This window comes from Hemicordylus capensis, chromosome 1 (assembly GCF_027244095.1).
Source record: "Hemicordylus capensis ecotype Gifberg chromosome 1, rHemCap1.1.pri, whole genome shotgun sequence".
NCBI lineage: Eukaryota > Metazoa > Chordata > Lepidosauria > Squamata > Cordylidae > Hemicordylus > Hemicordylus capensis.
Genome location: NC_069657.1, coordinates 141,684,518 through 141,708,213, shown reverse-complemented (window position 1 = coordinate 141,708,213; position 23,696 = coordinate 141,684,518). Strand labels below are relative to the sequence as shown.

At 43.7% G+C, this 23,696-nt stretch overlaps 1 protein-coding gene across 2 annotated transcripts in view; it reads left to right on the top strand.

The window, feature by feature from the left end:
• Positions 1 to 23,696, top strand: part of LOC128335194 (membrane-spanning 4-domains subfamily A member 4A-like) — a 48,588-nt gene that overhangs the window by 5,941 nt on the left and 18,951 nt on the right. For both annotated transcript variants that reach the window (XM_053273179.1, XM_053273169.1), the window contains exons 2-6: positions 2,096 to 2,294; positions 3,724 to 3,828; positions 11,523 to 11,579; positions 18,652 to 18,768; positions 22,418 to 22,519. In XM_053273179.1, coding sequence (XP_053129154.1) covers positions 2,121 to 2,294; positions 3,724 to 3,828; positions 11,523 to 11,579; positions 18,652 to 18,768; positions 22,418 to 22,519 — 555 coding nt within the window. In that variant the 5' untranslated portion in view covers positions 2,096 to 2,120. The remainder of the gene's footprint in view (positions 1 to 2,095; positions 2,295 to 3,723; positions 3,829 to 11,522; positions 11,580 to 18,651; positions 18,769 to 22,417; positions 22,520 to 23,696) is intronic.

The following is a 23,696-nucleotide window of genomic DNA, read 5'->3' as shown; positions in this document are numbered from 1 at the left end:
TTCTCAAGAGATGGGTGGAGTTGTTGAATCAATTAGCTGGTAAAAAGCATTCCTGGCCACAGTTTCAACCTGAGGCACTAGGAGAGACCCGGGTCCAAGAGTACTCCCAAGCTATGAATGTGTTCTTTCTGGAGGAGTGTAACCTCATCCAGAACAGGAAATTCTATTCCATCTTGCAGATTACAACCCCTAATAATGAGCACCTCCGTCTTGCTTGAATTCAGCTTCAGTTTATTATCCCTCATCCAGCCCATTACTGCCTATAGACAGGCATTTAAGGGACTAATGCCATTTCCTGATGTTGATGACAAGGAGAAATAGATTTGGGTGTCATCAGCACACTGATAACACCCTACACCAAATCCCGTTATGACCTCTCCCAGCAGTTTCAAGTAGATGTTAAAAAGCATTGATGACAGAATGGAACCCTGGGGGACTCCATATAATAGCTCCCACTTTGAAAAGCAGCTGTCACTAAGCTCCACCATCTGAATCGACCCAAGACATAGGAGCGGAACCACTGTAAAACAGTGCCTCCTGTCCCCAAATCCCTCAGGTGATCCAGAAGGATACCATGGTTGATGGTATTGAAAGCTGTTGAGAGATAATAATATTGGACATGGAATGGCAACAGGAGTTAAGCATGGCCCCAAAATGACTAAAATGATGGAGACATGCCTTTAGCACCAAGCCAGCTGATTACTGTCAAGCCCTAATAGTTCCCAAATATTGCAGAGCATTTGCGTTGGCCCGCTTAGATGTGTTGCCCTCAGCAGTGCTATATGGCAGATACTCGTATGGTGGGACTCCCTACTCTGCACCAGAGGTGTATCTAGGGAAAATAGTGCCTAGGGCAAGCACTGAAATTGCGCCCCTGTCCAAACATCTGACACTCATCTTTCAGATATTTTTTACCATAATATCAGCTCCAAAATACAACTCCAGACACTTTCAGGAGAAACAGGTTGTAAGCAACACACACATACATACACACATACAACCACACATGTGGCACATATGTGCCAGTCACCTTCCCAAGGAAACACAGCACATCCATGTGCTGGGCATGCCTCCATAGAGGACCCCAGACCCCACCTCTCATGTGGACTTCTGGAGCCTGACTGATGGAATTGGCCCCCACACAGCTGTAGCTCATCTGGGCAATCTGAACTGTGGCTGAAGCTGGCAACAGGACCTCAGCAGGTGATGGTTCTCTGCTGCTCAAGGCAGAATCAAGCCCGATCCTGCCAGAGCACCCCCGCCTAGCCCCGCTATTTACCCTGGCTATTAGCCGAGGTTAAGGGAGTGAACACTCCAGTTTCTTGCTCTTGTGTGACCTTGGGCTGCTTCCAGATGGCTGCACACAGAGATGGGCACCTAGAGTGCCCGTCTCCTGGAGGAATTCCCCAATGCATCACCTATGTCGTGCGGTGCATTGTGGGATCTCTGGAGGTTGCGATGCATCTGGGAGCATAATCCGCACTCCCAGAAAGGTCAAGTGCTTGTCTGGGGGGGGAAGGTGAATTAAGCAAACCTTCCACATCACCCACCTGGTTGTGTTAATGGCCTCAAGAGCTTGTTCTTTTCTGCATAGATGAAACCATGAACAAACTCATTTACTATGTATTGATTAAAAATTTTTAAGGACTTTGAGGTCCCAATAAAATTTCTTTGAGGGCAGGCCTAGATCACAGGTCACTGTTTTAAAGTACTGGCCACGACTGCTTGTAACTTGGCTCTTCTTTGTCCATCCTCACAGCAGGATAAAATAAGTTTTCTTTTAAAAGAGGACTTATTGGTGATGGCACCCTGAATAGCCTCTTCAGAGGCTTGCCTGACATCGTCACTTTGTTCTTTTAGACACCAGGTAAAGACCTTTCTGTTCACGCAGGCTTTTAAAAATTGATTTAATTTTTTTTAATATGTTTTGTATTGTATTTTCTGTTTTTTACTGTAATTTGTCTTGTGTTGTATTTTAATTGGTTGTTTTTACTGTTGTGTTGTGAGCCACTCAGAGAACAATTTGTTAGGGAGCGGCTAACAAAGAAAATGTGTTATTATTACTGTTTTATTATCCTTTCTATTACTTCTACAGCATCAAACTCCCTACTGCATAACCCATGAACAATCTACCAAGTGGAATATGCATGGTCATCTCCCAGAATGGCGTCAATACTGTCCAGCCTCTGCAAGTTCTACCTGGTTCTATACCTGGTTCTGTACCTGGTCCTATGGATTCCCAGTCACAGAGCTTACAGAACAGATTCCTCAAGGGAGAGCCCAAAGCTCTGGGGGTAAGACATCATGTTTCCATAATGAAAGGCTAGAGAAGGGAAGATGTCACTGCAGACTTGGGAGCAAGAAGGGATTTTTATAGAAATGGAAAGTGGGAGAAGAAGCATCTCTGACTCTGACCATTAGTTCCATCTTTTCTGTGGATTTATGAATGACTTGAGAATTAAATATTTATGTGATAATGATTGTCGTGAAGAGCTCTGGAGGACAGGATGGGTATGGAATATGCAGAGGCAGGGATTCTACAATCCAATGGAGATTCCCCTGTGCATCCCTTAGTTACCCTTCATGTTCTTTGCAAAAGAAAAGTCAGGAACAGGAGAGAGCTATATTTTCTCCAAGAGACAGGGGCGTATCTAGGGGTAGGGCAGGCAGGGCACGTACCCCGGGTGCCACTTGAAGGGGGGAGCCATTTAAAAAAAAATTTTTTTTTTTTTTAATGGCCACTGAAAACAAAATGGCCACTGTGCATGCTCAAATGGCCTCTGTGAGGCCCCCATGCCAGGCCTCGCAGAGGCCATTTGAGCATGTGTGGCAGCCATTTTGTTTTCAGTGGCTATATATATAAATGGCCACCACACATGCTCAAATGGTCCCTGCAAAGCCCTAGAGGCCAGCGAAGGGAGCGGGAACTTTTGCAGACCCACCCCACAGCCTTTAGGGGCTACAGGTTTTTTTTTTTTAAATTAATATAATATAAGTCACTGTACACATATTCAGTTTGGCACTATGTACAGAGAATCAGGGCTTGTGAATAATGAGCTGAAGCTTATGAGCTAGGATTGTATTCATTTGCTCTTTGCTTCTTGTTATAAGTGAGTTAAATGTGATGTCTTAATAATATGGCTATTAATGGTGAGTTTGTCTTTCAATCAGTGTGAAATTAGTATTAATTAGCCTTAGTATTAAGGCCCACTGGGAGTTTCTTGCTCTTTTTCTCTCATTTTAACTGTCTTTCTGAAATACTAGAATATATTCCAAGCAGTGACACAGTTTACTCTGCATATCTTTTAATTACTTTCAGAGTAAATAGGGAAAAGTCAAATTCTCCATTTCTTTTAAAAACTTATGTAATAGTGATGTTACAATGCATAGTAGAGAATTAGACATTAGTTTTCCAAGTATACCTCCACATAGTATTTGGGTATTTCATGAGCCCCAGCATACTGAAATTTGTAGTTTTCTAAATTGTTTTTGAAAAATTAAAAGATTAACGAGCTTGACTTGTATTTTTCAGCTGATATTATGATAAAGTTATCTGAAAGATGGGTGTTGGATGTCTGGACAAGGGGCGCAATTTCAGTGCTTGCCCTAGGCGCTATTTTCCCTAGATTCGCCTCTGCCAAGAGGTGCCAAAGAGGAGGAAAACAAATTCTTGAAAAATTGTGTTTTGCACTGCTGCTGTGATAATGGATTTTCTTCCCACAGGTTGTCCAAATAATGATCGCCTTGATGTCCATTGTCTTTTGGACTAGTATGTCTGCTGCCAGTCCTAATACTCCAGTTTTGCTGCTAATGTCAGCACCTTTATTTGTGAGTGTTCTTTCTGTCGTTTCATATGATGAAGACTGATAGATGCATTCAGAATGCAATTTGATCTGAGGGTGGAGGAGGTCTGAAACAGGGATAATCACACTGATGTCCAATGCACTTCTGTCAGATTGTGGCTAGTGCCAGCTGCTGAGGGAGCCAAACAGCTGCCTGGGTCCAGCCCCACTCGGAAGTCCCCTTCAGATACGCCCGTGTGTGATGTCACACACATGGGGGCATGGCTTAGGCTCCGGAGAAGCCCAGAGTGAACTGTCCCCTCTCACGCTTGGGCTGCCAAGAGCCCGGGCAAACTCTCTGTTGGTTATTTCAGGCAGCGCTGGCTGCCCAATAGGATGTTTTTCCTTTTCTCTCTCTGAGGAGAGAAAGGGGAAAATGTCCTATCGGGCAGACGGTGCTGCCTGAAATAACAAGCTGAGAGCTCGCTCGGGCTCTTGGAAGCCTGGCCATGCCCCCTTTGTGTGTGATGTCACACACAAAGAGCCATGCCCCATTTGCATGTTTCTCTTTTTAGAGGGAGAGAAAGGGGGAAACATTCTACCAGGCAGCTGGTGCTGCCTGAAATAACCAACAGAGAGTTTCCCTGGGCTCTCGGCAGCCTGGGAGTTCGAGGGGGGAGTTTGCTTTGGGCTCCTCCACAGCCTAAGCCATGAGGCTTCGGCGGCCCCTTTCATTAGTGGCCCGGGATCTATGAACCCATTCTCACAATGGTGGCTACGCCCCTGGCCAGTGCAACTATATAAAGGAAAGCATGTGAGAAGGACAGAAGGGTAAGTTAAATAAATGATATCTTGGAGTTGAATTAACACATTATAAATTACATTGAAATTGAAACGTATTATAACCTTGAGAGTAGGCTAGATTACTGTTATGGGAATTTTGAGGATTTCATGTGCAGCTGAGCTAAAACTTTTTAACCTCCTATTCTGTTTGTTCAAACAGCACTTCTCATTTTTGCATTTGTTGTGACGACATTTTAGTGCTGCTCTTCTTGGTACCATTTCCTTCTTCTTTTTACCCTTCATCATATTTGTCCCACTGCCATTTAATCTTATTGGCTGTAGCAAGCCATGCCATGATAATGACGATATCATGAAGCTGGGCTGACATAATAGTGTCACAGAGGAGAAAATAAAATCAAAAGATTGGAATAAGATCAAATCTTTAATAAGTGGCTATGAAGTTAAGAAGAGTGCACACAGAGGTGGACAACATGGAACAAACACGAATTTTTATTTAGCAATTTCATTTCCCTAACTAATTTGTTTGTAAAACTAATTTATATGGTCAAGAAAGCAACTCTTTGAACAGTTTGTGATTTTGTATACAACACTTCACCTATTTGGTGCAAATTCTGATGTGTACAGGGCTCCATCCTTTTAAATAACTATTTACCAAATTTGCCTCTGTTCACCTACAACCCTTTCTCCCCACAATCCATCTTAAGCATGCTTCAATTTCTGTTGAAATAAATGTGTTTATTCAGATTCACCTGTGCATTGGATTTTACCCTGTTAGGGCTTGCCAGCTGTGGACAGTGTTGACATTTCTTACACATATGCTTTATAATATTGTGGTTTAAAGCATTCAGGGATATTTACTTCTTTTAAAGTATTGGAATGACAAGATGTACATTTTTATTGTCCTCCATCCCCTGGGTTTTAAACGTTTGGTTAATCTCATGCATGTGTGTGTTGGTTCTGTCGTCTCCACATTGTACTTGTTGATCTTTGTTTCCTTACTATGTTTTGCCCTAGAAACATTTAAAGTTATTCTGAGGGTGGGGTGGGGTGGGAGGTGACAGCTGATTGTCATGCTTGCCCTACTTCTTTAACAGCAGCCGGATACACCAACATCATTTAGCAGGGCGCTTTCCAGATTACATGGTAATACAGCCGTAATTTACTTTGGCTTGGCAGAATCATATTGAAACTGTAGACAAAGGATGTTGCTCAAAGCCACCAGCAGGGGGAACTGTCTTTTCTAAACTCCTACAATGGGAAAATACATTGTTGTTGTTTTTAATAACAATGTTGTAGGACTCAGTGGCGGCTCGTGAACACACCACTGGGGGGGCGGCAGGAGGCACCTTTAAGAGTAAATTAATTCAGTGCTTACCTCTGCTCCCGCCACACCTGAACACTGTTCAGCGAAGCAGCATGCCGCCCAGCAGCCCCTGCGGCGGGGAATTGCCTCCGCCACTCACCTGGTTTCATGGAGCTGAGCCCCTGCCAGCGGCCAGGTGAGTGGCAAAGGCAATTCCCTGCCGCCAGGGGCTGCTGGGTGGCATGCTGCTTCACCGTACAACGTTCAGGTGCAGCGGAAGAGGAGGTAAGCACCGAATTCATTTACTCTTAAAAGTGCCTCCTGCCACCCTCCCAGGGGTGCGTTCATGGGCCGCCATTAGTAGGACTGCAATGCAGCAATAAAACCTGAAAGAAGGCATTGGCAATAGGGATGTGCGAATTGATTCTGGTATGAATCAATTTGTACCCGAATCTATCTGATTTGCGTGATTTGGAGACAGAACAAATTGCCCCTGTGGTCCATTGGATAGATTTGGGTCCAAATCGAATTGCGCCAGATTCGAATTGATTCTAGATTCGGATTCCTCCTATTAATTTCCCCAGATTCCAAGCGCTCTCTCTTTTTTTTTTAAAGTTAAGCTCTAGCCCTTGTAGAAGTGGAGTTATGGAGCAAAATGTGTGGTCACTATTTTTCAAGTGTTTGGATTCTTTGGTGTATAATAAATTTTCTAAAATGAATCCCTATGAGGATTCATTACATGCCTTCATTTTTTATATTTATTTATTTAACATATTTCTATACCTCCCAAAACTCATGTCTCTGGGTGGTTTACAACAAGCAAACAAACAAAAAATTAAAACTTTAGTTAAAATAAATGACAACCAAAAAATTAAAACAGTAGTTAAAACAAAATAAATGATAAGTAAAAGTTAAAACATTACAACACTTTAAATTTTAAAACAATATTTTAAAACATATTTTAAAATGATGTTAAAACTGTTAAAACAATATTTAATTAAAAGCCTGGGTGAATAGGTGCATCTTTCAAAACTTTTTAAAAATTATCAGAGATGGGGAGGCTCTTATCTCAGCAGGGAGCGCATTCCAAAGCTCTGGGATAGCAGTGGAGAAGGCCCGTCCCCGAGTAGCCATTAAACGAGCCGGTGGCAACTACAGACAGACCTCTCCTGATGACCTCAATGGGGGGTTGGGTTCATAACCAATACCCAGGGCCCAAGCCATTTAGGGCTTTATAGGTCATAACCAGCACCTTGTATTTTGCCCGGAAACTAATCAGCAGCCAGTGTAGATCTTTCAAAACAAGAGCAATATGGTCTCTCTGAAATGACCCAGAGACCAACCTGGCTTCTGCATTTTGAACCAGCTGTAGTTTCCAGAACACACAAAAGGGCAGCTCGACATAGAGCGCATTGCAGTAATCCAGTTTGGAGGTTACCAGCAGATGTACCACTGTTCTGAGGTCATTTATCTCAAGAAACGGACACAGCTGGCATATCAGCCAAAGCTGATAGAAGGCACTTCTGGCCACTGCCTCAACCTGGGACACCAGGGAGAGGCTCGGATCCAGAAGCACCCCCAGACTGCATACCTGTTCCTTCCGGGGAAGTGTGAGCCCATCCAGAACAGGCAGATGAAACTCATCTCCCAAGTTTCGACCCTGCACAATGAGTACCTCCATCTTATCTGGATTCAGTCTCAGTTTGTTATCCCTCATCCAGGAGGCAGATCCATTACTGCCTCCAGGTAGGCATTTAGGGAGGTTATGCCCTCTCCTGATGATATTATTTGTTTGTTTGTTCAATTTTTAGACTGCCTTTACAGAATAGCGGAGAAGGAGAAGTAGATATGGGTGTCATCAGCATACTGATAGCACCCTGCAACAAATTTCCTGATGTTCTCTCCCAGTGGTTATTTGTTTTGATTGTCTTTGGACAGTGCCAACTGTCAACTGCCATGTGCCAACTACACCCTCCTCCAACCCACAAGGCAGTGGGGTACTACTCAGTGTATGTTCTAGGAATTTTTTCAAGTTTTTAGACTCTTTGGTGTCTAATAACCTTTCCTCATAATGAATCCCTGTGAGGATTCATTACACACCAAAGAGTCTAAACACCTTCAAAAATTCCTAAAATATAAACTGAGTACCCAGTGGCTTGCGGGTTGGGGGGTAGTTGGCGCATGCAATGCCACTAATTCCTCACCCACAAAGCAGTGGAGTCAAAATGAAGAGAAGTAATGAAGGTGTGTAATGAAGACACCAAAGAATCTAAACACTTCAAAAATTCCTAAAAAATAAACTGAGTGCCCCAGTGTGTGAGGGTGGGGGGTGTAGCTGACACATGGCATTGGCAGTTGGCACTGTCCACTGACAGTCAAAATGAACAGATGAAATGAAGGCGTATAAGTAATCCTCATAGGGATTCATTATGAGGAAAAGTTATTAGACACCAAATAATCTAAACACTTCAATATTCCTAAAAAATATGAAGCTATTCCCACAATCACTTGGAATTGAGCTAAGGGAGCTTAGCCCACTTCCCAGTGATCATGGGAACCACCAGGCGAGCTCGGTGTTCCCAAGGCAGCTAGCCCACCTAAGTCCCCCTCCCCCTAAATGAGGTTAACGGGGTGAGCGCTCCATTAGCCTCATTTTTTTGCTCGTTTGTCACCATGGCATGCGACGACACATGAGTAGACCCCCAACCGGGAAGCTGCAGCCAGCCTCCCAGGCTCGGGGGTCTCTCTAGGATTCCCTGCACACTCATGTGGGGCATCCTGGGACTTCTGGGGTTTGCACGGCCCCTGATCCCCGCAGTCCCCACCGGCTCCAGCACGGAGCTGGCAGTCATATGGGTGGCCGATCTGGCCACCCAGGGCTGAACTTTGATTGTCTACAGGGAGAGTGGGCTAAGCCCACTCTCCCCGCAGACCCGACAGAAGCTGTTCTCATGGATCATGAGAAGAGCTTCTATAAATTGAGTACCCCACTGCCTTGCAGGTGAGTGGGGTGTTGTTGGCACATGGCGGTTAACAGATGGCACTGTCCAATGACAGTCAAAATGAACAGAAGAAATGAAGGTGTGCAATGAATCCTCATAGGGATTCATTATGAGGAAACGTTATTCAACACCAAAGATAAAGTATCCAAACACTTGAAAAATAGTGACTGTACATTTTGCTCCATAACTCCATTTCTGCAAGGGCTAGAGCTTAGCTTTTTTTAAAATTAAAGCTGGGGATCCATGTTAGGGTTAGGGCAGGGCAACTTTGAATCCCCATTATTTCCTATGGTGGATATATACAAAACTAGTAAAAATCAAGCCAAGTGTCCCTCTGCCTTGAAATTTGGATAGTAGGTAGCACCCAGGGGGAACTACCCACCACCCAAATTTGATGCCCCTGTGATCTTTATAAGTGGTTCGAATTGATCCAAATTTGAATCAAATTGAATCAAATCCAAATCAAATCTTGGGTGATTTGGAGGGATAGATTTGGACACAAAAAAATTCAGGGTGATTCAATTCAGGCACAAATTGAATCAAAAAAATTCATTTGTGCACATTCATAATCGGAAATGTGAATGGCACCTTGCTGACGGAGCAGGGTCTGCAATGTCGATACACAGGCAATACGGAAGTACACTTAATGGACACACAGTGACACTGTTGGAGTGCCAAATCTGGAAAGGGCCCAGGTGATTTCCCAAACATGGAGATAAACAATGGGGAAGGTTCACTTGCTGAAGTGTTGCTTCTGCTGCTACAGGCACAAGACCTAAGCTAGAAAAAAGAGGACAACTGGAATAGCAGCCCAAAGAGGAACCAGGGCACTTCCCAGATTACACTGTTCAGCAATAAAATGCTTTGGCTTGGCAGGATTTTTTTGAAAATGTAAATAGCTTGTGCAACCCCCTATAATGGGAAAATACAGCTGTTTATTTGCGACGCACATGCAATATTGTAGGACTAAAACTCAAGGATAAAATCTGAAAGAAGGCATTGGAAATGTGAACCGCACCTTGCTGGCAGTGCAGGGATTGCAGTGTCGAAGTACAGGCAGTACGGAAGCACATTTAAGGGACACATAGTGACACTGTTGTAGCGTGTAATCTGGAAAGCACCTAGGAGAGTCAACTCCTGGTTGGTCCCAGGTGCCTCAAAATCTTGAAAAGTCTTTGCCAATCTCTAGCTTGATACCTCCTTGACTATGGCTGTAATCCCATACATACCGGGGAGTAAACCCCAGTGATGCAGTCACAAATTCAGAAGTGTAGGCTTTTTCCATGACAGCCTCCATAGCCATGACAGCCACACCCACCTTGGTGGCCACAACCCCTTTTAGATAAATGCAGTCATTTGGGGAGGTTCTGTTAACAGAAGTCAAGGATATTTTCCTAATTATACAGAGCTTGGACCTCATGGTTATTCACCCAAAAGAGAAATCTGGATTGTCAACCACAAAGGGTGGAGGATACATTTTGTAACAGAAGGCTGGAAGGATGGTAATAGAATCAGTTGTAGTCCGATATTCAGCTATGTAACAAACTGCTGGAATAGCAAGAACAGCTTGTGATTTCCATTTAGAAAGCAGGGGTGGAGCCATCATTGGGTGAACAGGTTCAAAGAACCCGGGCCGCCACCAATCAGGGTTTGCGAGCGTGACCCCAGACACGCCCCCCTCCCGCGTCTGACATCAGACGCAGGGGGTGTTATTTTGTTCCCAAACGGGGCCTCACGGCCCCATTTGGAATGGAAATCGGCCCGTGCTGCATTGACAGCATGGCCAGAGTGACTCTCCCTGCCTTAAAGGCAGGAAGAGCTGCTCATGGTCTTGCTGCCAACGCAGTGGGGCCGATCGATCTCCTTCCCAAATGGGGCCACGCGGCCCTGTTTAGGAGACAGATTGGCCCACGCTGCATTGGCAGCGTGGCTGGAATGGCTTTCCCTGCCTTTAAGGCAGCGAGAGTCGCTCCGGCCCACGCTGCCCAACACAGCGTGGGCTGATCTCCCTTCCAAACAGAGCCACGTGGCCCAGTTTGGGAGGGAGACCACACCCCCGTGTCTGATGTCAGATGCGAGGGCAGGTCCAGGGGGCCAGCCTCCCTATGCTCAGCCAGCCTCCCTACGCTCCTGTTAGAAAGCAAAGGGCTTTGCGTCCCTGCTGAGACCCTGGATTTTAAAAAGTACTGGGACTGCATCCCTGCCGGTCCCTGCAGCACAACACCACTGGTAAACCCCACTGAACACAGCAGGACTTCTGAATAATGCATAGATTGTGCTGTCAGTGACCTAAGGTGTAAATCCTGTGCAAACTTATATCCTTTGACTTCATTGGGACTTATCTCCAAGGCTATATAACAAACTCTGCTTGGGCTTGTGTAGTATCTGACATTGTGCAGAACAATTTGAGATCAATCAATCAATCATCTTTATTATGGTCCAAGACCAGCACAGGAGATTTGAGATCTTGGCTGTGATTAGAAACCTTGCTTCAGTCTTGAATTATTGTTTGGTTATACGTTGTGCTGTAATAAATGGAGTAGGTGACTGGAATGCAAAAGGGATATAATTAACCCATGTTTTAGAAAGACATGTCTATAACTTAAGGATCAATTTCTCTGTTTTGAATAGTACCTCATTTCTGGGTCATGCTCAGTTGCAACTGCAAACAAATTCACACCAAAGCGGGTAAGTGATTCTTTTAACATTAATCCGTATATGGAATCGGGAAATTTCACTTTTGCTGCTGCTGCTAATACAGTACATTACAGACCACCCCTGTTGTGTCCTAGGCGTTTTTCACACAGCAGGCTTTACCATGAGTTTACTGCGAGGCTTTACTGCGAGTTCAAAGTTGCCCCCCAAAACTGATGCAAAAAGCGGATTTCTTTTTTACCCTGGATATAAATCGGGCTACACTCTAATGCTCAATGAAAAACACATATCATGTGTGAAGTGCTTGCTCCCCAGTAGCTTACAGGGACTTCAGAGTAAATGTGGCCAATATGTGAACACACACCCTCCATTCTGGAGAAGATGTGAGCTAAAAGCCCTGTGTGGAAAATGCCCTGTGTGCTGAGAACCTAAGAAATAATAAAGTGCTTGGATGCTTTAAAGGCCAGAAGACTGGAGATTTCAGCATGCTAAGTCCCGAGCCCCATTTAAGTGTTGTTGTACTGGGTAAGGAGAAATGGTGCCTCAGCTAGTCCAGCTCAGACACTGATATGCTCTGTAGCTATGTCCCCACTCTTTGTCAGGAAAATTTTTCCATGTCATCTGGAACAACGGGCAGTCAGCATTCCTGATCATGGGGAGAATCTCTCCCTGGGTGCAGTGCTTGTTCCTGCAGGCAAATGCTGTGCTTTGGGAGAGCTGGGTTGGGTGAGCGGGGAGCATGTCGAAGAAGTGCACCAGAGTAAGGGACAGTCTATCTGGCAAATTACCATTCCTCCCTTGTGCAGGTGCAACAGTCTTCCTGGGTACAAAAATGCCTAAACAAGACTTTTATGTTATGAGAAATGTGAGTTACTCAAGAAGGATCTAGACTACAAATTAATATCATTTTTATTTATTTATTATATTTGTACACCACTCTAAACCTCTATCTCTGGGTGGTTTACAACAACATAAAACAAATTAAGATGGACATAAAACCTTAAAACGGTTTAAAGCCACAAGTCTAGTTAAAAAGCTTGGGTGAAAAAATGTGTCTTTAAAGACTTAAAAGTTGTCAGAGATGGGGAAGCTCTAATTATATTTATAACATTTTAATGGCCATGGCTTTCCCCAACATTTGCTGAGAGTGCGGAGAAGTTTTGGTTAGAGATCCTTACAGAAAATTGACTTAAATATAAAAGCAAATTGATGATTTATTGTTTGATTTCATATGTCAATTAGTTCATTTAAAAACACACACACCCCATAATTAGAACCTTGATGAATCAGACCAAAAGCCTATCTAGTCTAGCATTCTGTTTCCCACAGTAGCCAACCAGGTACCTCTTAGAAGCCCACAAGCAGGAGATAAAAAAATGCAGCTTTCCTGCCATTGCTCCCCTGCAACTGGTATTAAACTGAACCCGAAGGTAGTATGTAGTCATTTTGAACAAAGAAGTAGCATATTGCATCCTCTCCTCACCTTTCAGATCTCTTGTCTATGAGATGGGATGGGATAGAACAGACAGACTGCCCATGAACTTGGAGGTAGCATGGAATCATTGACACCAGCAGCCACTGACAGGATTATCCTCCATGAATTTGTCTAATAATTTGTCCAAGATGGACAAGTAATTTGTCCATTACACAAGGGGGCAATTTGCCAATCTGCCTTCTGTCTCCAGCCCCTGTACTCTCAAAAAATCTGCTCCTGAGTGTTGCGGGATCCTCAGGAACAGGATGGTATGCTGCTCAGAAGCCTGGAGAGGAAAGAGAAATCAGCAAAAATCACACACAAACCCCTCTTGCATAATCACATGTTCTGTGAGCAGAAGACGGAGTTAGGATACAACCCATTATTTAAGTGACTGAAGGAAGAAAACTGGCTGACAATTTTGTGGGAAATTTGTCATTTGTTTTCATTTTTTTTGGAACAGATTTTGACACCAGTAATATGTTGTAAGATGCAAACCACCTGAGCCATTTTTGGAAGGGTGGTATATAAATCAAATCAAATAATAAACAAACAAACAGCTAGCTTTAAAAAACCATCTAAGCTAGTGGCTATCACCACATCTTATGGCAATGAATTCCATTTTCTCCACACTATGCATTGTTTTATTAGACTCAGTCATGCCCCTTCCCCCCCAGTAGTTGCCATTAAAAAAAATTAAAAGCCCTAAATATTATAATTTTTTCTTTTTTCAATATGCAATATGCTTTTTGACATGTGGTATGTAAGAGATTACAGCTTTTTTCTCAAAGCAGCTCACGTGGGGGCGGGGGGGGGACGGAATCATCCCTGCTGAGCTGCCTGGGTGGGCTTCTCATAAAACTATTCTGTATTTCTGGTAGATTTTAAAATGTTGCCACCAGATCTCTCCTACAGGCTATTCTGAATGGGAATTGGAGTGATCAAAGATTCCCGTTAGCCTTTTCCTCCTTGCTAACAAGCAAGCATATAAAGCCAATTGTTCTCCCAGGCCTGCTGCCTGCACGTGGAGTTAAATTGTTAATTTGGCCAAGCTCTCATTGAGACACATTATACACCAGAGATAATCCCCTCTTCCTCCTGCTGGGTCAATAACCACCCTTGGAGGCTTGAAAAAGGTAAAGAACAAAGAAAAAAACTTTTATTCAAAAGACTACAAAAATAGGTTGTCTTAAGCTTCAGTTTTAGGTTGCATTTAAGAACGCTTAAATGGTTGCAGAGCCCTTTTCAATTACTACAGACTGGTTCCGTCTGAGGCTTTTGTTGGTTAGGTAAACTTAAAAATACTTAGTTGGTTACAATAATACTTCAAAGGCACCCCGAATGATACTGGGGCAGCATACAGTAAAATCTTAGTTACTTAGTTGCAAATAACAGATTTTTAGGAAATGCAAAGCACATTCCAAAGAAACCGAAATTCTAACACAAATTCTTACTAACACACTTTCTCCTGCCCTCAACTTCCGAAGCCACTAGCCTTGGCTTCCTTTCCCCTTGAACTCACCAAGCTCCTGATGAGAATCAAGCATCCTGAAATCCTGTCTCTCCAGGATCTACAGTTGCCCTCCTGCAGCAACACCCACCTGGTGTACTGATTGGTTGAGCTCTGTTCACCAGCCTGTCAGTTAAGACAAAGGTTCACTTCCTGTTAATTCTTTAGAGGGAGGGGAGACTGGTCACTACATGGTGTCAAAAAGAATATTGCAATAGGGTGCACTATGCACACTATTCCAAATGTGGCTGTACCATATTGTATAAGATTGGTACAATATACACACTGTATACAATATACGCATCTTATACAATATACACATTGTATAAGAGTGGTACAACAATAGTTTTATATACAATCCTTTCTTCTTTCACAGCTTCCATATTCTGAGTTGATGTTTCCACCATGATCCCAAGATTTATTTCCTGCTCAGGGGAATGTGTGTTGTTGGGGTTTTTAAAACCCAGATGTGCATCACTTTACACTTACATTGAACCTTGTTTGCCATTTTGTTGCTCATTCACCAGTTTGGAGAGATTCTTCTGGAGGCTCTTCACTGTTGGCTTCTTTGTATTCTGAACAGTTTGGTCTCATCTGCAAACTTGGCCATCTCTCTGCTTACAGTTTCAGAAGTTACAGTTCATCTTTTTGCTATCAGAAAAGAAGGAAAGATAAGATGCACCCTAATGAAAGAGTTGCTGAGGGAGGAATTCTAATATAATTGAAAAGGGAAAAATAGGTGGTTGAATAACAACAAGAGGAGTGGATGATGGATTCTCTTAGTTGAAGCCACACCCTTAACAGCTCACCTGGGTGTTCTTCACACAGCAAGCTTTACTGCAGGTTTACTGCGAGACTTTGCTATGAACTTGAAGTTGTCCCAAAAAATCAATGCAAAAAGTGGATTTATTAACTCTTCCCAGAGGCCATTTTGGTGGTGGTGGTGGGGAACAGCTGCTACTGGCTGACAGAGGAGCCGCCACCATCACTTCTGCAACTGGTAAGCCACCATGAACCTTTTGCTGTAATTCCCCCAAAGATTGCCAACATCTCCCTATACTTTTTGCAGTCCTACTAATGGGACCATGAAAGTGGGATGGGAATTTCTCCTCAAGCTTAGCATTATGTTGGAGGGAAGTAAGAAGTAGGGGTGTGCATTTTGGAATTTTCTTGTTTCGATTTATATCCAAATCAAAACATCCCCGTTTTGTTTTGAACCCAAATTTTCTGAATCCGAATCAGCCCTGTTTTGTTTTGTAGCCAAATTTTCCGAATCCGAATCGATTTGGATTTTTAAAAAGGGTCCCAGGGCAAAAAGAGTGGGTGGTGGTGGTAGTGTCCAATGGGTGGAAGCTACCACCCAAATTTCAAAGGAATTAGGCAAAGGGCTGATTTTTTGGGTGACCTTTTTTAAAGTTTACACATCTATAAGAATCTTCCCATAGGGAATAATGGGGATTCCAGCAAATGTATTGCTTCAAATCAAGGGGAAAGGGATCACCCAGAGCAGAGTGTGGTGGGTGGTAGTGCCCAATGGGGGCAAGGAAACTTCCAGAATTATTTCAAAGGAATTGGGCAAAGGGCTGATCTTTTGTGGTTTGTTGAAGTTTACGTGTCTTTAAGATTTCTCCCATAGGGAATAATGGAGGTTTCAGCAGCCCCATAATTTCACTTGGGGGGCACTGAGGTTGCCCAGAGTGAGGGGTTGTGTAGTGCACATAGGGTGCCAACCACCCCCATACCCACAAGCCTGTGGGGTACTGGGTTTTGTTGTTTCTGAGGTGTTCATTGTAGATTCTCTGGTAGCATATGCGATTTTCAGTGAAAAACAAGAATCCACTCTCATATGCTAGCAGAGAATCTACACTCAGAACACCACAGAAACAACAGAACCCAGCACCCCATGGGTTAGCAACCCTTCCCCTGGCCAATGTGGGGTCAGTAAAGAGTGGGAAGAAGCAAAAGAGCCAATGGGGAACAAGGAGGGAATTGTCAGCAGGTCAGCCCATGATTTAGGTCACTGATCAGAAGGCTGGAAGGGTGGGAAATTCAAAGAGATGTCAAACACAAAATGGAGACTGACTCAGAGATCACTACAAAATGGAGGTCCGAAACAACAAAACGTTTTGTAGCCGAAACAGGGACGTTTTGTTTTGTATACAAAACTTTTGGATCTGGAAAATGGGTGTTTTGTTTTGTCTACAAAACACCCGAAACAGGCTGTTTTGGGTACAAAATGTTTTGTATCTGAAACGTTTCGCACATCCCTAGTAAGAAGTGGGGTCCCTCAGGGATTTGTACTAGGACAGGTGCTTATTAATTTATTTATAAATGATCTAGAAGTTGGGGTAAGCAGCGAGGTAGCCAAATTTGATACCAAACTCTTTCAGGTAGTGGAATCCAAAACGGATTGTGAGGAGTTCCAAAAGGATCTCTCCAAACTGAGGGAGTGGGCAACCAAATGGCAAATGTGCTTCAGTGTTGGCAAGTGTAAAGTGATGCACATTGGGACGAAAAACCCCAACTTCAAGTATACGCTGATGGGTCAGGCCTAAGGTCTATCTAGTCCAGCATCCTGTTTCACACAGTGGCCCACCAGAGATGCCTTTGGGGAGCCCACAGGCAAGAGATATGTGCATGCTCTCTCTCCTGCTGTTGCTCCCCTGCAACTGGTATTGAGAGGCATCATGCCTCTGAGGCTGGAGGCGGCCCACAGCCACCAGACTAGTAGCCATTGATAGACCTGTTCTCCATGAATTTTTCTAAGCCCCCTTTAAAGCCATTCAAGCTGGTGGCCATCACCACATTCCATGGCAAAGAATTCCATATAGATTAATTATGTACTGTGTGAAAAAGTACTTCCTCTTGTCGGTCCGAAATTTCCTGACCTTGAGTTTCATGGGATGACCCCTGATTCTAGTGCTGTGAGAGAGGGAGAAAAATTTCTCTGTCCACCTTCTCCACTCCATGCATAATTTTATACACCTCGATCATGTCTCCCTTTAGTCACCTCTTTTCTAAAGTATAGAGCCCCAGATGCTGTAGCCTAGCTTCATAAGGAAGGTGCTCCAGGCCCCTGATCATCTTGGTTGCCCTTTTCTGCACTTTTCCCAGTTATACAATATCTTTCTTAAGATACGGTGACCAAGTTGTACGCAGTACTCCAGATGTGCCCGCATCATGGATTTGATTAAGGGCATTATAATATTAGTAGTTTTATTTTCAATCCCCTTCCTAATGATTCCTAGCATGGAATTGGCCTTTTTCATAGCTGCCACAGACTGAGCCGACACTGCCAATGAGCTGTCCACCATGACCCCAAGATCTTTCTCCTGGTCAGTCACCAACAACTCAGATCCCATCAGTGTATATGTGAAGTTGGTAGTGGGTCCCCCCACCCCATGTGCATCACTTTACACTTGCTTACATTGAAATGCATTTGCCATTTTGTCTCCCACTTGCCCTGTTTGGAGAGATCTTTTTGGAGATCCTCACAATCCGTTGTGGATTTCACTACCTGAAAGAGTTTAGTATCTGCAAATCTGGCTACCTCGCTGATTACCCCAACTTCTAGATCATTTATAAATAAATTAATAAGCACCTGTCCCAGTACAGATCCCTGAGGGACCCCACTTCTTACTTCCCTCCAACATAATGCTAAGCTTGAGGAGAAATTCCCATCCCACTTTCATGGTCCCATTAGTAGGACTGCAAAAAGTATAGGGAGATGTTGGCAATCTTTGGGGGAATTGCAGCAAAAGGTTCATGGTGGCTTACCAGTTGCAGAAGTGATGGTGGTGGCTCCTCTGTCAGCCAGTAGCAGCTGTTCCCCCCACCAAAATGGCCTCTGGGAAGAATGCTACATTGTCATGAAGTATCATTCCTGGGTGAATTCTGAGAGAACAAATGGTGGCAGCCATCAGCTGACAGCCATTGGAAGGACCACTGCTGCTGCAAAACTGTTGGTAGCAGTGAAACAGGAAGTTGGCAAAACATTAAAAAAAACACCTAGTTTTGTCACCCTTTTGTCCCCAATCTGTTCAGATTTGAACCCAAAATTCTTCCATGAGAACTGTCAGCTCAGTGCTAAATAACCATGTCTCTTTTTGCCTTCTCTTCAGGTGAAATGCACCCTGGGAATGAATATTGTCAGCTGTGCCGTTGCAGTGTTAGAGATAATTTTCATATTGTCATCACAGCTGGACCGAAATCAGATTATCAACCATGCCTTTCTTTGGGTAGGTTTTGCCATTCCTGAACAATAAGCATGGAATCTCATATCACATGCATAATTCTGCATATGAAATATCTCAAGCTTTATATTCAGCATCAGAAAGAAAGAGTTCCCATCAGACCTGTGCAGAAAGATTCATATTGTACATCTGTAGAATTGAGAAATCAGAAGCATAGAAACAATTTTAAAAGAAAAACAAACTGCTACTTACCGACCTATCTTCATAATGCTGCTGCAAATAGACATGGAGCCCTTTCTCATGTGCAGTGAGAAAAGGCTACCTGGTGTTTTTCTTTTTGCACGGAGGAAGCTCAAAAGCACTTACCTCCCCGCAGACAATCCTCGCAACATCCCAGCTGAGCACCTGCTCCTGCTGGCAGTTCCGAGGATCAGGGCCCCGGGATGTGTTGACCCGCCCCCCAGAGCTCCAATAATACACCGTGCGAGAATGCCTCCTGCTCCGAGTCTGCTAGCTGCAGCTGCTTGCAGCTGTGGTTGACAGATGATCTGGAAAATGGGGTTAAGGGAGCGCTCGCTCCCTTAACCTTATTTTCAAGGGAGGCTCTGTAGGTGGGTTTGCTGCCATGGTGCCTCTGGGATCGGGCAGGCATGCTCCCTTAGCCCGTTTTTGCACATGCGTGTGAATAGCCTCATGATGTCTGATCACAAACATTTGCATTTTTAATCCAGAATGTAAATGACTTTATTTCCAAACGTGTGGGTGGGTGGGGGGAGTATAAAATATAAAGCGCTGATTTGATTTATAAGCTAGTTAGAGCAGAATAAAGGGACAATTGAGAAGAAGATTGATCAATTGGAGAGGGTTGAGGAGAGCAATGACGATGATGACTTATCTGGAAACCAATCGCATGAGTATACTTAGCCTGGAGGAGCCTGAAAGGGGATAATGATAGACATTTTCAAATATCTGAAGGATTGTCCTACAGAAGAAGAAGAAACACTCTGGTGCTCCTAAGGACAAGACTAGACTTAATGGGTTGAAATTAGAAGGAGCAGATTCTGGCTAGACATTAGAAAAAATTTCCTAAGTATAAGAGCCGCTTGATAGTGGATCTTCCTGCTTCATGCAGTGGCTGCCTTGCTAGAAGTCTCCAGACAGAAGCTGGATGGCCATCTGTCAGGGACCATGCAGCAGATTCCTCCGTAGAGCAGGACATCAAGAAAGTCTGTTCCAGCCACTGTCTCTAGTGATCCTAGTGGGGTGGGGGTGCTTTTATTTTATTTATCTCTACCTTAATTTAAGTGATGCCAGAGATCTGCCTGATATCTCTGGAGCTGAAGTACCCTATGATCAGGGCAGGCACAGAGCCAGCTAAGCAGCGGCGTGGGTCCAGCCCCGCTCAGTTGCCCCTCTGACAACATCCCATGCGTATGACATCACGCGCATGGGGCGTGCCTGAGCCCTGAAAGAAATCCCCTTCCCGCCCACGAGCGAGCGCTTGCCCATCCAAACGCTGGAGGGAGAGAAAGGGGAATAGATGCTTTCAGGCAGCAAGGGCTGCCTAAAATGATAGGGAAGGGCTCGCTTGGGCTCTTTGGAGTATTACAAAAAAAGTTGAAACCAACAAAAGGTCAGGATGAAAACAGAAAGAAGAATACAAAAACACAATACATTTCTAACATACTGATCAGGTGGTAGTGTGAAGATCAGGAGGCTAGTTTCTTAGGGCTGCAAAAAGATTGTTCCGCATCTTAAGCCATTCTGAGAAGCATGTTTGCTCTTCTTTGACCCAGCCAGGCAAAAATAAACCTCTGGCCCCATGGACCCCTGCTTGAGTCCCTATCCTCTGATTGTTTTTAACAAAGTCTAGTCTTTTATAATAAACCATCAAAGGAAAAACACTTATTAGTATATGTCTCCCATCAGATATTGCACAAAGCCAGGGATGTTCTAGCCATCCTCTTTGGTTGGAAGTAGCATTTCCATCTCTACTGATTTTCTGGGTAGTACCTGGATTTTAAGCATGTCACCTGGATTGCTTAGCCCCTCCCACCAGATTCCCGCTTTTATTTAAAACAACAACAACAACAACCCCAAAAAGCCCTTGTAGAAGCGGAGTTATGGAGCAAAATGTGTGGTCACTATTCTGTTCAACTGCAGGACTTGGAGTAAGGCAGTAGGCCATCTGGGAGAGTTACACAAGTACAGTAATCCCCTGAGGAATGTTGCCTTTGTTTTTTTTATCAGCAGGGGATCTCTATCAGGCAGTTGAAATGATAGCTTGCTTTTGATGTAAATCACTGCCTGACTACTAGGCTGTGTATTGTAATGTTGAAGGTCTTTGGCACATTCCATGCATGCCTACTTAGAAATAAGCACTTTTAGTTTCAATCAGATCTTCTCTAAGGTGAGTGTGTACAGAATTGCAGCTTTAACTGAAAAGCTGTGCATTTTTTTTTCTATTGCTCTTGTTAATATGCCAAGGAAAATGGTCAGGCAAAGATATCTTCCTCAACAGTTGTTGGTAAATATCCAGAGTAAATACAAGTCATCTGGAAAGTGCACCTACTAATTTGCACGATATGCAAATTCTTTGCAAGCCAATTTACATGGTATGCAAATCAGGGTGCCCAGATTTGGAGAGCCAGTATATGGAAACCCTAGTTGGAAGGTTATTTTCTGTGCACGTGTAAATTCAGAATAGATGGAGGCACTCCCAACAAGTATTCCTGCCCCCACCATACACATCTCACTTAAATAGAGAAACCATGACCTGGGCTGGTGGTGGCCTATTTGCATCAATTAACTTGATGTCTAGTTGTGATGTCTCCTTGGCAACTATTAAACAGATGTGAAGTCTTGACAAATAGAGGAGGGGGTAGACATGGTTCCCTGGTTTCAGAGAAATTGAATCTTACAAAGAAAAAGGCTGGTGCTAGTCAGGGTTTAGAACATAGTTTTAGGCCCTAACCAGGGAAAAAGAGTGGTGGTTTAACTAACTGGGAAAGGAGGCCTGTTCTCCATAACTCTCCATGGTGCTATCATGGGCCATTTAGCCCAACTGTTCTTACTGCTTTAAATATAATCAAAATTAGGAAGTGCTGAGACAAAATGGATATTGATAAGTTTCCCCCACACCAGAAAGAGCCCATCATGTTATGGATTTGTTTCAGACAGTCATGAAGTCAATCAAATGTAGGCAACAAAGTCAGTTAAAAGTAAGACCAAAATATCATGCAATTTTTTGTTTTTGCTGTTGAGAGTAATAATTCTGTGTCGCCTAAGAGCATGTCCATGCAGAATTCGGGATGGAGTCATACATCCAACCCCAGCAAGCCAGATGGCTACAGTGTTGCTCTGCACAACATTTAGATATGGAAACAGCTTGTCCATTCTTCCTGTGTGAATGGTTTTTCCAAGTGACACTGAAAATAGCTTGTGCAGCCTCTCTTGTGGCTTCTAAGATTTGTCCAAGCTGGTCTTAAACTGAAACTGTAGAATGATGGCATCAGCTTAGAAAAGGCCTGCCCACCAGATACTTTCCTGGTTTTGCTGCCTACTTATGACTGCAAGACACAAAGGTTGTCAAGTGTGTGGCAAGCACAATGCAAGGCCGGTGTTCGGCTTGGCAGGCGACTACTTGTGCAGACTTGGCTTAGACCATTGGCTAAATTGTGTATCTTTTTCTCAGACATTTATAAGCTTCCTGATCATCTTTACTGTTCTGGAGTTCTCTATTGCTTTGTCAACCTCCGTGTTTGGATGCAAGGTCCTGTGCTGTGGCCCCACAGAGGTAAATATTCTGGATGCTGTAAGGCTATACCATACGGCAGCTCAGAGTGGCAGATATTCCCTTTTGGGGGGGAAATATCTCATTCTGATCTCAAAACCCCTGAACTTTTAGAATTCCTCTGTTGCGAGGCCTCAAGGGTGGAAGCAAGTGACCACTCAGAAGAGAAACATATTTGGGTAGTCTAATATATAGCTCAGCCCATGGCAGGCCAATCCTGGTTATTTTGGTAGTGAGGCTATATAGTCTGGCTATATCAGGGGAGCTGAGAGAAATCTGGGTATCATTTTTCCTATTACAACACAACTCATTCTAGAAAGGGGATGGGATTTGTACACATGGCTCAGGAATGAGATTCACTGTTGTGCTAGAAAGAAGGAATATTGCTTCCCCAGTATCCTTTCTTAATATACAGCCAAGAGCAGTAGCTCTGATTAACAGATGGCTTCAACTGTTCTTTAGGGTTGCACGTTTCTGTTTCGATTTGTACCAAATCCAAATCAACCCCATTTTGTATTTTGTCCGAAATTAAGCCTTCCGAATCACCCCAGTTTTGTTTTGTATCAGAATTAATCCGAATCTGAATTAATTCAGATTAAAAAACCAGTCACATGGTCAAAAGAGTGGGTGGGGGTTATAGTGCCCAATGAATGGAAGCTACCACAAAAATTTCAAAGGAATTGGGCAAACTGCTGATTTTTGGTGAATTTTTGTAGTTTGCACGTCTTTCAGATTTTCCCCATTGGGTATGATGGAGATTTCAGGAAAAGTATAGCTTCACGTGGGGGTGGGGGTGGGGAGGGGTGGCCCAGAGTGGAGTGTGGTTGGTGGTAGTACCCAGTTGGTACAAGGAAGCTACCACAATTTTTTGAGAGGAATTTGGCAAAGAGCTGATTTTTAAAGAATTAATGAAGTTATGCATCTTTCAGATTTTCCTTGTAGGGTATAATGGAGGTTTCTGCAGTCCTGTAACTCCACTTGAGGGGCACTGGGGTGGCCCAGAGCAAGTGGCGGTGTAATGCACATAGGGTGCCGACCACCCACATGGGTTGCCAACATATGAAGTACAGGGTTTTGTTGTTCTAGAGGTGTTCTGAGAGTAGATTCTCTAGTAGCATATGAGAGTGGATTCATGGTTTTTCATTAAAAATCTCATTTGCTACCAGAGAATCTAAACGCA